Raw genomic sequence first — 15,732 nt, forward strand, 5'->3', positions numbered from 1 at the left:
AATAAAGACAGAAGATGAATAGTCTTGCGAAAAATCACTTATTCCTCTACAACCAGTAGGACCACCAATGTTCGGTTGTTCAGTTGCTTGCAGTATTATGTATGAATCGGGTTTGCACTAGTAGTAAGAGAAAAAACTATAAGGCTGGTTGATTTGTATGACCTTAAACATGGTGGTTTTCCCTAGCTTTCCTGCTAGTTAATTTCAGCTATGCATCAAATGGTTGTATATCAAAGAATTTTAAAAATAATGTTAGATTAATTTCTCTGTAAAAATCGTTGGTGTGATCAATAGTAAGTTCTGGTCGTAATCATTCCTGACAATTATACATAGATAAGTGTGTCGATCCGATTAAATAACCCTTCTCATATTTCTTCAAAGACTACTGGAGCTCTTGGTTGTCTCAGACCTATCAGCACTAGTTCAGATTAGGTGGGAATTCTAAGCCAATATTAACATCTACCTGAGGCAAGGACGGAGAGATGATATATGATGGATAGTTCTGGATCACTCGAAAGGCTCTTGGAAGAGTTTTTCATTCATTAGGTGGTCACTTCTTCTTGGCTAACAACAAACTGATCGTATTCCAGTTTAGCTCATCCCTCCAAATATTAATGAGGTCATGCTTTTTCATAAGTCATAGTACCTACAAATTATTATTATTTTTCTAGTATTCTCTTTCTTTTCTGTATATTCTCGTCTGGGTAACTCTAGTGGGTTTAGTTTCTGGCAGTTTTGAGATACAAACCTTGTTAGGAGTTGTGACACACGAAAATTTATTTATATCTTCACTCGAAAATGAGTAACGTGTTAATTCGATATCATCAGTTAGTTAGTTAGTTATATGCGATAATCATAAAAGTGATACAAGGAATGTGTTTTTAAGTCGATACAGGTTCCTAAGAAGCAATATTTTATTGTTAATTCCTTCGTTATATTATATAATTGCCTCATATTTTCCTTACATGCAGCTTTTTCCGCTGTCACTGCAAGGTCTTCCTCTTCCCTCTATTGTTTGCTCCTGTATATTCGGTCAATACCTTCGATTTCTCTACTCTTGTTCAGCTGTTGTTAATCCCTATTTCCTTTTAATTATTTACCTACAGACATCCACTACTTATCCTGGTGCTTCTTGGGGCCCAGTACTTTATGGCATGTCGAAGTTATTGATTTTTCGATCCCTTCCCAATCGCTCTCTATGATGTTTTCTTATTCACATAGTAGATCACGCAGCGCCCAGAAATTATTGCTGAGTAAGGTCTTGAGTTTGTTTGCATCTCAAAGAAAGGCTGTATTAAACCTGTGTGGTGCAGCCCATTCAATGCTTTTTTAGCTTTAGTTTTAAATTGCTCACCACCAGGTGGCTGTTTGAAACAATATCAAATGTTCTCTTTGTTCTGATGACTTTCATGGACATTCTGAACTACGTACTCTCACATATGATTGACCTGGGTTTTTTGTAGTAGCTTAGTGGGTGCATTTGAAGGGGAAAAGGCTGAGGTTTACACTAATTGTAACTCATATTTAAATGACACTGAACAGAATATGAAACTTGTGTATGGATCATTACCCTAGTGATTAAAGTGCTCAGCCTATGACCAGCAGATAGTAGATCCTAACTCAACTTTAGCTGAGTAATGTAATAGGTCTTTATATGAAGTGTAGTTTAAAGCAGAAACCATAGCACCTACACCTTCTAAACATTTATGTTAATTTAATGAATATCTTAATTACTTAGAGCACCATATGATATGTTTTCGTACCTTACGACATCGTTTATCACTGATCATAAATTCAAGACTAATGAATAAAATCCAGGAAACGAAAAAGACAAATAATGTAATTCGAAAAACAATGTGAATATAAGCAAAATAAACAACGGTATCCGAAGAGATTAATTACACAAATATTAAGATAAAATTGCCTATCTTATACAGAAAAGTACGAAGTACAAAGAGAGAAAGAAACTATCGTCACTCAGAAATACACTTATCAATCACCAGTCACACGTATAGAGAACGCACTCCCTAAGAAATATATTATTAGGAAGAAAAGAAGATATATAGTGAACAACGAAAGAAATAGCAGTGAAAGTTAGGAATAAACGAAGATGATGGAGTGGACAATAATCATTGATTGACTAACCATAATTACTTTGAATCTAATCACGTGTATTTTCTACACTGGAAATATTGAATACGAAGTCAAATACATAAAAAGAGGGAAAACAAAACCAGTTAAATGATCAAAATCACCACAAAACAATGTTGCAAGATGAAATGAAGATTAGACAAAGGGAAAGTAGTAAAATAAACATTCTGATTTTTTAAAAAAAGTAGTAGAGTTTCAAAAAAGCAAAACAATACGGAACAAATATGACAGGATAAAACGTAAGAAGAAGAAGGAATGACAATTTAGACAAGTGACTTAAACACACAATTGTCATTCACTGAGGATAAAACATAAAATATATGGACAGATAAGTTAAATTTATATTTAAAAAAAACACTATTATTTTATATACAAAATTTAAAGGGAATTTTATGATGATACATGGAATCCTTTTCTCATTGAACAATCATGACAATAGATAAACTAAGTTTATTTATTAATTACAGATATGAATTGTTCCAATACAGATCATTAAAACACAAAAAGGAATTTTTATCATTGAAATAAATTGGTTAAGAACTTTGAATGCTAGTGGTTTTTTTGCTTGTTTATTTTGAAAACAACTGCAACCATACATAACATGATAAAACTAGTGTCATATAGAATTCAATAGTCGTGTAAATTCCTCAAGACTAATGAAAAATAATTAAAAACATTGATTTAGGCAAAAACGGACCACACTCTCTCTCGGTCTCCATACATATATATATTTGAAAGAGAATTTGGATAGATTAGATTCATAACGTTTGAAAAAGATTGTTCATATGGCGGTGATAGGAATAGTTAATGCAAGAAAAAAAAGCAACTTATAGGCAAAAGTTTCCAAATACAACAGCCAAAAATTGGTGTTTGTAAAAAGGAATATAAATACCGTTTATATCATGAAGCAAAGAAAAGAAGGAAGGATAGTTGGTTGGATGAACAGATGGGTGGAATGTTTATTTTAGTCCTTAGAACTTTTTATAGATATCATAGTAACAGTTATAAATTTCAAATATGAAGAGACATTGATTAGATAAGATAATGCGATTATTTGTTTGTTTACACTTTTCAGCGAACGAATACATAAGTGATTACACAGAATAAAGTCAGAAAAAGGTTATAAGAAAAATTATTTCTGCTGAAAGGAACAGAGAGAATTTCAAGTTCTTTACTGTCTCCCAACTATTAAATGATACCTTATTATATTCCATATTCTTTTGGCTGTACACGATATGTTGAACTGGCTAAAGTGGCCAACGTAGCATTAATCATGTTATTGATATTATGTTGATTTGAACTAACAATTTTATTATTGTTTGATGATCTAGTTAGACTAATAGGTTGTTGCAGTGGTATCGTTGAGTCATGATGTGAAGGTGTATACAGTGAAGCAGCAAGTAAGTCTTCAGCTGTTGCCATATTCGAACGGGATAATCCACCATCTTTTTGACAATTCATCTTTCCAGGCATATCATCTGATGTGTGTGATGAATTAGTGGAATATTTATGAGATTTTAACTTAGTATTAGATATAGACTCTGTTTTATTGTTCAGATCATCTGGCTTACGTATTTTTGATGGATAATAACCATGGCGAATATAAAAGTAGATATCATCAATTTCATCGTATGTTTTGTAAATTTCTTCTTGTGTCATATAAGATTCTGGAGTTGGCATCAAATCACTTCGTTGTTTCGCTTGTTGACGGGATGTATAAGAATCACGAGGCTCGCGTGTTATATCTTGCATATGTCGAACTAAATAATTGAGTGTTTCTTGAGCATGAGCAATAGCTAGAAAATTGCATGCTTGTATACGATGATTTTCCATGGAAAGAGCATAAGTTGGATCATGAGTATAACCAGTTTGAAATGAATGATCACGTAACATTGATGGTGTAATCAAAAATAAACGTTCTGGTGAAGACACTGGAGCAATAATTAAAATATCACCTCTATATAAAGAGTGTAATCTTAAAAAATGTTTTTCAGTGAATGAAAGTGGTTGAACAGCAACTAGACCACAAGTTACTTTGGGATTACTATTCATAAGTGATGGACGTCTCATAGATGATGTATTGGTTGTATAGTTATAAGAGTCTGGTACAGGTATGGGTCTAACTGACAAAGGTAAGCGGAATTTACGAAGTAGACCAGATAACAAATGAACTCCAGAAATATTTTCTGGTCCAGCGATAACACTTAAGGAGAGTTTAGGAGGAAATACTGCAGGTGTAGAATCTTCTACGCCAAGGTAGATAGTACGTGAAAGAGGTCTAACCGGGAGTAGATCGGAATGAATGGATGATTGTTTCGAACAACTGGATCGTTCAACTGCTAGTATAAGGCCTAAATCCTTGGTTTTTTTTCCACGTTTAACTGAGCATTGAGGTAGATAAGCGATAAACCGTAGAAGTGTTCCAGCACGAACAAAATCCGGTTTTGAACTAGCCAATGTTTCTGGTGAACATGCCAATGTGACCAGACTTGATGGTATTGAATATGGTGAAGTATCATCATTTAATTCTCTTCTTTCATCTGAAGAAGGTATGACCAAATTTGGAGGTGCTACTAAGCAACGCATGTCTTGTCGAACAATGAAAGTCGAAGCTCTGGTGCGCCTTACCTGTTCAAGTGTTGTTATATGAGGAGTTGGCTGGTGATTCTCATTCAAAACTTCATACCATCCTCGACATTGTCGAAAAAGAATTAATTTTGATTGAACTTCACAGGAAGAGGTAGGAAAACGCGGATTCTTGTCTTTAGCTGTCCATAATTCCCAAGTTGCAGAAGCCAGTGTTGAATCCGGCACTGGATATAACATGAGACTGTCATAATTTCTTAAGGCGCAATGACATCCTGAACGTTTGCAAATAGCTTTGATCAAATAAGTTGTTCCTGGACTACCTAAACGAAACTCGTACATCAATTCAGACAACGGCTGAGGTGGACCTGGATGCCAGTAAATTCCAGTTTGTAAGCTAGGATCGGTTGATGCTTCAGACTTTTCAAAATGATCATTAGGTGTAGTAATAGTAGTATTAGTTGTTGTATTGGCATTTTCCCCTCTAAATAAGACAAAAAGAGAATAAACGCCATCGGATAGTTAGGCACTGTTAAATATCCATTTCTCTTACCTATAACTTTCATACAAAATATACAAAGAGAAAATTCAGTAAATCTATTGAGCGATTATTACTTTACTGCAAAACTCTTCACATATACATAAAATTATTAATCTAATTTTCTTTATTTACTGAAATTTCTAGGAGAGACATAACAAAATACTTTGAATGGAAGTGAACTACTAAAATCGCTACACTTTTCAAAACACAATATACAGATAGTTAGTCAATAAAATCGAAAGAAAGAAATTTTATACGACAGTATTAAAGACTCTGATCATAAAATAATAGAATATTATAGTATAGTCTTTTTTCATAGTGTAATACAAAGAACAAGTATTAATTCAGGCAACGATGCTTTCTATACAAAAGAGCTAATCAACCTACCGTAGATGATACAGACTAGATAAAAGGTCTTAAAGTTGTTATAAAAAATATATGATAGATATGGAAGAATTATTAAAGCATTGGTCAGATGTTTAGCTAACATTATTTAAAGTACTTTTATTACTAGAGTTAATTATGTCTAGTAGATATGATCACAATATATCAGAATCATATTTATAGTAAATAGTGTTTTGTAAAAATTACCTTGGCAAAGTATTCGTTGAAATATGTCAGCACTTTTTACTGATGCTATACCCATTTAGATATTTGGTAAATAGACAACAGTTTAACTATCACAATTTCTTAGATAAACCTTCAGTGTATTTTTCGTTTTTAGTACAATAAACAGGTTTAAACATTTACGAATCACACAGGGAAAAGTGTTGCCTTTAAGATAGTTAGCTTTGAATTGATGTTGCTTATTTTGATTTGGAAAGCTATTAATCAAGACCGGTTTGAAAAGCTGAAACACTACACTTTGCTAATAGTCTATCTATATAGAGAATCTCACAAATATACAGTGATGCTCTGAAGTGTACCAATTCATAATGATATGGAATCCCTCCTGAAAGTAAACGAATCACAGTCACCATTTATGCAGACTTGTGAATGATCAATTGAATATCATTTTATGAACATCTATACTTATTATGAAATAGTCTATGAAGCTATCATGAGTGAAAGAACAAGACATTAGCTTATTATTTAAACAAAAAGTAATCAGTGTGAAATTTAAACGTGTCAGTTGAATAATCAAACTGTACGAACAACAATCAATGGTATTACTACAAAACGCACTTTGACCTTAGTTTAGTCATCATATAAGGGAGTGACTGATATAAAAATAATTTTATCTGAATGTCAGAGCACATTGAGTTTCCGTCTTGTACTAATTTGCCAAATATTCAACTGTGTATATATCTTAGTTTCCAATGTTAATTAGTAATGTGAAACTTCAAATTGAAAAATCTCCATGTTTAGCAACTTTGAAAGGGGATTTCCCGAGTTCTAGCAAGAAACAGTGTTCATAAGAACACAATCATTTCAGGCGTGAGACAAATATCATCAATGCAAATGGATGATGGTCGGGCGATATCGCGAATTGATTGACGTTAGAAATGTAAACGGTTGGATCCTAACTCAGTGGTCTGAAGATTGAGCGTTCATCATGAGGCGGTGATAAGGTTATTAATTCCCACTTCTAAAGAGTCCCATACAAGGAAGAAACCACTGCCTAGTGCTACCTGATTCTCAGTAGTTGTCTAATTGTAGTCATCCCGTAATATTACACTTCATAAACCACATAACGGTGATCTTCAACTCTGCTGGTAAGCATAAAGATGAATATTATAGAGGATAGTTAAACCAGCATTAAGGAATTATATGCTTCTTCACTGTTATCGGTAGTCCTCTATTTTCAATGAGTCTGCAGTTACGCAACATCTCTTTGTACACCATTTTATGCATATTTAATCAAATAGAGATAAATGTAACCGTACATTATTGAAAACAATTTTCAATGATATAATGAAATATCCAAAACTTATGTATTTGACTTATCTATTTTTAAATTCTATGATATGGTAATAAGTCACATGGTATCATGTATGTTAAGATATGATTTCTTTAACAAAAATTGATTTTTATGAGTTGAGTTCCACCAAAAATTATACATATATAAACAATCTTAGATAAGATACATGCTCACATGGACGCCCACACTCAACAAACGCACGTAAATGAAAATTATATGATCTATATTCTATTTCCAAATAAAGTTAAAAAAGTACACTAGTTTTATGCATACAAACAAAATAAAATCGATTTATATGGTTGGTTATTTAATAGCAAACAGTTGGTCAATGTAATTGGATAGTAGGCCAGTAAGGATCGCAATTCAAAGAAAAATATGTTAGTTGAATTGAACCAGTAAACCTGTTTTGTCAGTTACATTAAAAGTTAATGGAGGGAAAGTCTATTAATGCTAAGTAATGAACAATATAATATTAGTCATTACTCAGTAATCAAATAGTGTATGATAACTAATAGTATTGCTAATACGGTACATAATATATTCGGAGTTTATTTTAGTATTTAAGGTGAACGTTTGAATTGGGTACATATCACGTATTGATCAGTAGAGTAGTTATTATATTCTTATGACTGAATGTAATATTATGTCTATATGATTTTCTAAGCTATCTTACTAGTAATTAATAAATTTAAAAGATCAACCTCGTAGAAGAATCTGTTGATATTCGACAATCTATTTACATGGAATAAACTTTCAACAATGGTTCATGATACTTTAACAACACATTGATTTTCATAATCTTTAACTAAGTTATTAATCACTGAAACGCCCGTTTACTACTGGTTGTTCACTAACTTAACTAAAAATCAATACCTGTGTTTACTTATTTGGATTGTTTTCTAATAGGTAGACTCGCTTGATAGTACTCTATTAATATATATAATAGTCAATTTTTTAAAAAAAACTACAAACTGAGTTAATCTACTCAACCTATAAGATATAATCAACTAAGATTTATTCTGCTTCTTTTATCAAGTCAATATTCTGTACAAACTTCCTTACAATTATTTTACTGCTTTAAGTGAGAAAAAAGAAGACAAGTCAGTTAGTCGTATACAATGTACATGTGCATCGGTTTGGGTTGAAACATTATCATAACAAATCACATAGTAGTAGAAGTAGTAACTGTATTAGTGGTATTAAAAGAGACTAAATACACAAAGAAAGTATAATTATATTTCATGACTAAAAAATATAAAGAAAGACAACGAGTAAATGTATCTATACCACTAGGAACAGTTTTGAGACATGTCATTCAATATCTCCAACCACTGGTTACGATAATCACACGGACCCCAACCAAATAGACTACACCAAACTACATGACTCAGTTCATCAGGCAATAACTTTATGAAATGATACCACATCTTGGCTTATCCACTTCTTGATTTCTACCCACCTACTCAAAAACCAGACTACATTGTTATATCCTAGAGAAGATTAAATTAAGAGTAACTTCCGAGAACTATTAATCGACTAATATAATATATGTATATATTCCTATTGTATAACTATTCAGTAACTAGATTACATATATCCATATTCCCTTATTATAAGCTTCATTTTGATCTATAGACTATTATTGTACGATTTACTGTTCTCAATTTATACTCAGTTATTTGATTACCGTTTCCCACATTCACAGCCACTTTTCGGCCTGATCTTGTATAAACGTTATTTCCTATTTTATGGTGCGATGAGGTCTATTTGATTGGTAGGTAAACCAAGTATGTTTGAAATGAATGATTTGCATAGTGGAAGCTGTTATTGGTGTTCTGGACTCAATTGGACGGTCTAGGCAAACGAAGGACCGATAAGGACGCTAGGCTGATCAGACCGGTTGAACGTCATTGGTTTAGTACAGCACAAGAGTGAATAAGTCGTATTTCGATTGGCGAATAAATTACGTGATAACTAGCCGAACTTAAAGTCATAAAAGATACCCTGTAGAGGTAGGCAGTGGGCTGGGTTTACGTAATGCATGTCCCATCTACTTCAGTCGGTGAAGATTCACTACCTCGCCAATCAATTTACAATCCCTATCTAATAACTTGGATCTAATCTCGGTGTATACATAGACCCAAAATGTCATAGCTCACATTGGACGAATAGAAGGAAATTAACAAGATGAATATCCTTCAACATGAGAAGTCAATTGCTTCATTCAATAAAATGAAAGTACGTCAGAGAATAAAATATTTGAGACATAATTCAACTGTTTTACTTTCTTTAATTATACACCTTTGAATTACAAGTATAACTGATACAAAGTTCATTTCAATTACTGCAATCAATTACTTAAAGAAACTATACATTTTAGTGAATTTTACCCACTCGGTGAATAATTACTTATGAAAAACAAACTGAAACATTTGACATAATTTAACCATGTAAGTTACTATGTTCAGTAGCTCCGTTTCTATTTCAAGTACATATAATCAGCAGTATAGACGCACAATGCCTATGTGTTTAGGACAAGTAATTTTATTGAATCAATCGGACGGTGAGTCATTTGTGTATATATTGAAAAAAAGGGAGAAGTAGAACAATTCACCATGGTATTTGAGGTCATGATAAAAGATAAGTAGCATAGACACCAAGGTGAGTAACACCTAGAAGAGAAATACAAAGTCAGTAGACCTAGTGAAAAATGAACATAGAAAGGAGGGAAGCACGAACGACTCATACCTTATGAGGAAAATAATTTTCATCTAAACAACAAATATTTAAACTGCAATGACTCATTAGAAGTTAATAACAGGCTAAAAAAAGTAGATAAACAGGTCTGAGCCAATATTTTCTTTTCAAATTTATAACTTGTGGGGTGATTAGAGGGAAGGTATTTAAATGAATAACACTGTTGTGAATCAATAAATATAAATTTGTAAAAATCCCCAATTTATGGTTTGTTATGTAATAAGTAAAAGAATAGGGGCGGTAACGAGAGTGTTAACGCATGAACAATCTTAAATTTTAAGCAATATCAGCTTTACTTTGAAATTATTAGAACGTGATAATTTCATCTGATAATTGTACCGGATAGTAGGTAAGTACTGACTCCAATGAAAATTACATATTGACGAAGCAGATACAAAGTATGCCCAAATAATGTAAAACATGATAGACAATGGTGAATAAATCCATTAAAATAAAACTTAATGAAATGTTATGCTAAATAATAAAAGCAGTGGATAAGTAGTTATTAATAGTTTATCAAGTTACACCCAAATATCATTTTCACACTTCACTTAATAATTGAAATAACTGAAAACATCGATAAAATTAGCAGAATTAAATACCAAAGTTATTCCATTAAAAATACAATTTATGATTGTAGTTAGTATTGAGAACACTGGTTATGCTCCGTCAAATGAATAAATAACAACCCTCATTAGTGATAGGTCAACTGTAGACAATGTGGCATCTGATACAGGTGTGTAACGGTTAAACTAGCCATACCTTCCACCACACACGGTGGGGAATAAAATGAAAAAAGGCAAAAAGTAGTAAAAAGGAAGTATTGGTCTCGACCAAAGTGGCAGATTAAAGATAAGAAATATGGTCAAAATCCACGGATGAAATTGAATATACACGGAACGACATTAGGTTGAACATTTAGATGAAGTTACAAAATGAATGCATACGTATTTTAAACTATGATCATTACATCTACAATAATAGGTTACGATCATCGAGCAAATAGAAGGTCCACTTCTTTCAATAGGACTCAAACTAAAAGTATATGACATAGAACTAGTACTGTCTTGTCCTGGTTCCAACTAACATTTTCCAGATCTACAGAAAAATTCATCGATTTTCATAAGCACACTAAATATGAAACTAATTGCAAGTGACGTGTAGAAAGTTTTTAATTGTCTTCATTAGCCGGTAAACTAGATAAGTAACATAATAATAACATAAAGTTAGATAATACTTCCGAGCCATTTAACTGCCCATTCAACGTTAAAAGTTTAAAGAATCCACAAAACTTTGAGAAAAAAAAGAAATCAGATAAGATAGCTTGAAAAAGCATGAGTGAAATTAGTCAAGAATCACGATGAGTTTATGACATTTTAGGTAAATAAGTATTTTCGGTAATTTGATTTCACAGTTTATAAATGGAATTGCTGAATTAGGAACAATTCTATACCAATTCAGATGTTATTTTTCACGAAACCAACATTAAGGTAGTTTACTGCATACATGATTCATGTGAGTGACTAACAACAAAACAGTATACAAAGCTAAAAATATAACAATGTCTGACACGTAGACTTGATTTTTATCCAAATGATTGGAGTGAAATATGAATTTCTGTAATTCAATTTACTTATAAATCAATTTTAATGTCTACCGTTCATGCATTTATTTTTAATGGATTCTAGTGGTTTATTACGACAAATATATGTAATAAAGCATTTTTCAAGACTAAAGAAAACCGATAGTGTTATCAGTCATATGATCAGACTGTGATTTAAACGACGACGCAGTGCATAATACTTAATCAATGTCAGTTGCATTTACGCTAATTATATCATTACTGTTTGGCTTATGGATGTTTTCAAATGATCGGAGATATATATATTAAATAGAATGGATTAACTCTTTAAAGTGGTGCGAAAGTAAACAATACTACATCGACATTAAGTGACAGTGATTAGACAAAAAGACTTTAATTAAGATTGAATATGTATATGAACCAACTACGACCGAGATAATAGTTTCCAGGTTAGGGTGTATATTGCCAAAGTAGGATATTGACATTCAAACTTATCATGAATCATTTTTATAAGGAGAAAATAACTGTCGATAATACGCTGAACTGTATAGAAAAGTGCTCATTTACAAATCGTGGGCGTTAAACAGATGATAAAAGAATAGGAAGAAATACAAGATGAGTTTTTATCGTAATAAATGAATTTTGGTTAAATAGACCAATTAGAAGCGATTCTTTTTTCCCCGTTCGAAGTTAAAGTACGGACAAATCGCATTATGTATAGTGCAGTAGATAATATGAACTTAAACGTTGCAATTAGTTTGACAAAATCAAACCATAAGTAGTAAATTTATTTGAGTATTATATGGAAATCAGACTTGAAAGTTTGATCCACTCACCAATATCTCTTGGGGGTAATAAGGGGGATTTTTAAAATGATTGTGGGGAGTTATTTAAAAATCTGTCTACTATTGTATAAAAGCTCCTAACGAATGATAATTTGGAATTAGATGAAAAAAATTATCGTGTTAGACGTTTTTCGACTTCATGGCAGAAGAGTCACAAGCCAATCTAGGAGTGTTCATTAATGTTATAAAAAACGGTATACATTTGGTAATTTTCTACCTTCCGTATTGCACCTTCTTTTGTTTCACCACTATTCTGGTTGAACGAAAAAGACGAAGTTTCACTGCGAATTTTTCGATACTGAAAACTAATGAAAGAAGTTGGTTAATAACTCAATGTCTAAACATAGAACACTTAGGAAAAACTCCGGAGTTAGATATACTGCTCCAGGGGTTCAACTTAACACTGATCCATTATATGGCAGAATACTTCTTCATTGAACTGATTACTTTCACGACCAAGCTAACTATTCTTGAACCGGTTAAGAATTTTCCTTGAAATCATTTTAAACTAGTCTATACCAAATACATTGACACAATGAATATCAATCATTCAACTTTAGTCATCAAATTACAATTGACATGCTTTTAATTAGTTCGTATAATAAAATACCTCTATAATTTATGTTCATGTGATTACATTCACTTAAAATAAATTTAGGCATACAAATATTAGAGACCATATTTCTTGTTGAGTTTTATAGTTTTCTATTATGTTTTAACCATCTTTGACAGTTTTTCTATCACTCTTTATGGATTTCAAAAGTTGCAGTTTTTTGAGATAACAATCCATGTTCAGTTGTTCTCGTAACACAGTTTCTAATTGTAGATACATAAATCAATTAATAATTTATTTCATTTCAAAACTCGATCTACAGTGTGAATTTTATCGTTTCAAACTATGAGTGAAGAAACCATAGATTAATAAACAAACGTTTTATCACGGTCAAGAACAATTAGACATTTTAATGAGTAACTGAGACTTATAATTTAAGTAAATTAAGAATTCAGTCAAGTAATCATTATTTTCATTGGATCATAGTGTCATTATAATATAGATAAAGCGAAGGTTGAGCTTTAATTCACATAATTGTAAGGCTATAAGTCCAGAGCAAGTTAAGTCTAACGTATACATATGCCTAAGAAATCCTCAACTAGTGAAGAATAACCATAGAATACCGTTCAGTTTGCAGAAGTTTTATAAGTTTTGTCCTTTCGTGAAATCAGACTTTAATAAAATCAGATCATGTAAGCAGTGAAATTAATCGAAAAAAATACTATTGAATAAAGTTTTATTAAAAAGTAGTCAAAAGATCAGTTTACTTTTATACTGTCAATATTAAGTGAATAAATTCGCATTCACATTTCATGAACAATAATAGTTGCAAGCAGAGATCCATCAGTCATCTTTAAACCTGCTTTTTATGTAATTATCAAGACTTGATGTGACAAGAAAGCTCTGAACATCAAACTACATAGGAGGCATCAGTTTCCTCAATATTGAAAATACTTACTGTTGGTAAGCACTAACTAGTATGAAACTTAGATCCATAGTTTCCCATTGTGTACATCAATCCACCTTAATCAAAAATCATGCGATGGACTATACAATATGATATTGGTTCTACTCAATGAGTGGCTAACGTAGCTATCAATAGTTTATTTGCAAACATAACTTTATAAATACACGAATATTCGTAGATTTGTAGCCATACATATTGTGAACATCAACACTGGGATCCAAGTACATCCACCTGACAAGATTCAAATAAAAAATAAGTGAACCCCGGTGAAGAAAATAAAATAATAATTTAAAATTATAATTTGTAATGGATTTGCAATAAATTTTGAGTCAACTCCTAAAACTTAAGTGGTGATCATAGACAACAGAGCAAAGTACACAATAGTTAGCAATCAAAATTTTGTTTAGGTGATTTACTTCTCTACCGAATTTCGAATCGAGGAGTAAATAAAATTGAGTGACGTATTTGTGGTGCTTTGTTATCACTATAACCCAATTCGTTTAACAAACAGTTATACTTATTAGATTTTGAGACACTGTCTATGTGAACGCCAGTGTGATTGCACTTGGCTGATCAGAATGAAGTAAATGGAGAAGGATTCGAATCTAAAACATACTTGTTTTGAGGTGAATCCCTTAACCATTAAACTACTGCTTTATACTTCGAGAAAAGAGTTGGTTATATTCAAAATATATCTTAATTGGTTTAGTGAAGTTTGTTAAACATCCATCCTCGTCATGTATTCTTTAGCTTTCCAATTAAAGCAGAAATGGATCTGAAAAATTGTCAGCAGTTTATTCAGTTAAAATCATTTCACATATGTATTAGCGTGGTAGAATTAGGTTAATGGTTAAACCACTTGGTTTTCAACTAGTACGTTTCAGGTTCCCGTTATACCTGTTTCGAATTGGGCAACAAAAACGAATTGATTTCAAGCCAAGTACATAAACTTGTAATTGGTGTATGAGTTAAACTGGAGTAAATTAAAAAAAACACAACTTGATTGACGTTGATTATAATAATTTAATAAAGAAGAGTTATTATCCCTATATTTCACAAAACACAATACCATATTCCCTATTCATAGGTACGTAGTTTTAAATAGTCAAATTTATATTTATAATTAACAGAACAGTTACAGGAACTTTAATAGTTTTTAAAATTATTATTGTGATGTGTAACACCAAAATAGTTTAGTGTCGACTGAAACCGGTATCAAATGAAATAATATGAAAAATAAAAATAGACTGTTCAACTTTACTTTGAATAATTCATATAGAAATGAATAAGCAGGGATATTATAAGATAAGAAATACCAACAAAACTATCAATAAAACTTATCTAAACCAACAAAATATGTGTATGAACATCATTTTTTAAAAATCTCCGTAAAAGATGATAAATAAATAACCAACACCTACAATGACAAAAGTCTAAAGAAAAAAAAATTCCACTTCTAATTCAGATACCAAAGAGCCTGTACATGAAAGATCAACCGAAGCCCACTAGATGAACTCACGAGGCAGAACTAGTATTGAATCTATAACCGCATGTTGAGGTGCAGACTATGCAACAAAATATTTGGCATATTTTTGAGGCGCAAAGCAATATATCATGCAAAATCTCCAAAAAAGAGTGGAAAACTGTCAGAAACCTTGAAAAAAGATAATAGTATTTGTTAAGAAGATAAAGTGAGGGAACAATATGGTTATTAAAAAAAACAAATGACGTATATTAATCTATAGGAAATTATGTAAGAATAGATCTAGACATTGGTCTTAAATATTCTTTTACATTGAAACAAATTATGACCTTCCGAAATGCATTTA

The 15,732-nt window shown here is 31.7% G+C and overlaps 1 protein-coding gene across 3 annotated transcripts in view; it reads right to left on the reverse strand.

The window, feature by feature from the left end:
• Positions 1–1,825: 1,825 nt before the first annotated feature.
• MS3_00003044 (uncharacterized protein) overlaps positions 1,826–15,732 on the reverse strand; it is a 34,332-nt gene continuing 20,425 nt past the window's right edge. Inside the window, exons 3-4 of one of the 3 annotated variants that reach the window (XM_051210723.1) lie at positions 13,704–14,134; positions 1,826–5,221 (exon numbers count right to left, since the gene is read on the reverse strand). In XM_051210723.1, the coding sequence (XP_051070739.1) occupies positions 3,355–5,079 (1,725 nt within the window). In that variant the 5' untranslated portion in view covers positions 5,080–5,221; positions 13,704–14,134 and the 3' untranslated portion in view covers positions 1,826–3,354. The remainder of the gene's footprint in view (positions 5,222–13,703; positions 14,135–15,732) is intronic. The other 2 variants (XM_051210722.1, XM_012944193.3) reach the window with 2 other exon arrangements.

This window comes from Schistosoma haematobium, chromosome ZW (assembly GCF_000699445.3).
Source record: "Schistosoma haematobium chromosome ZW, whole genome shotgun sequence".
NCBI classification, from domain to species: domain Eukaryota; kingdom Metazoa; phylum Platyhelminthes; class Trematoda; order Strigeidida; family Schistosomatidae; genus Schistosoma; species Schistosoma haematobium.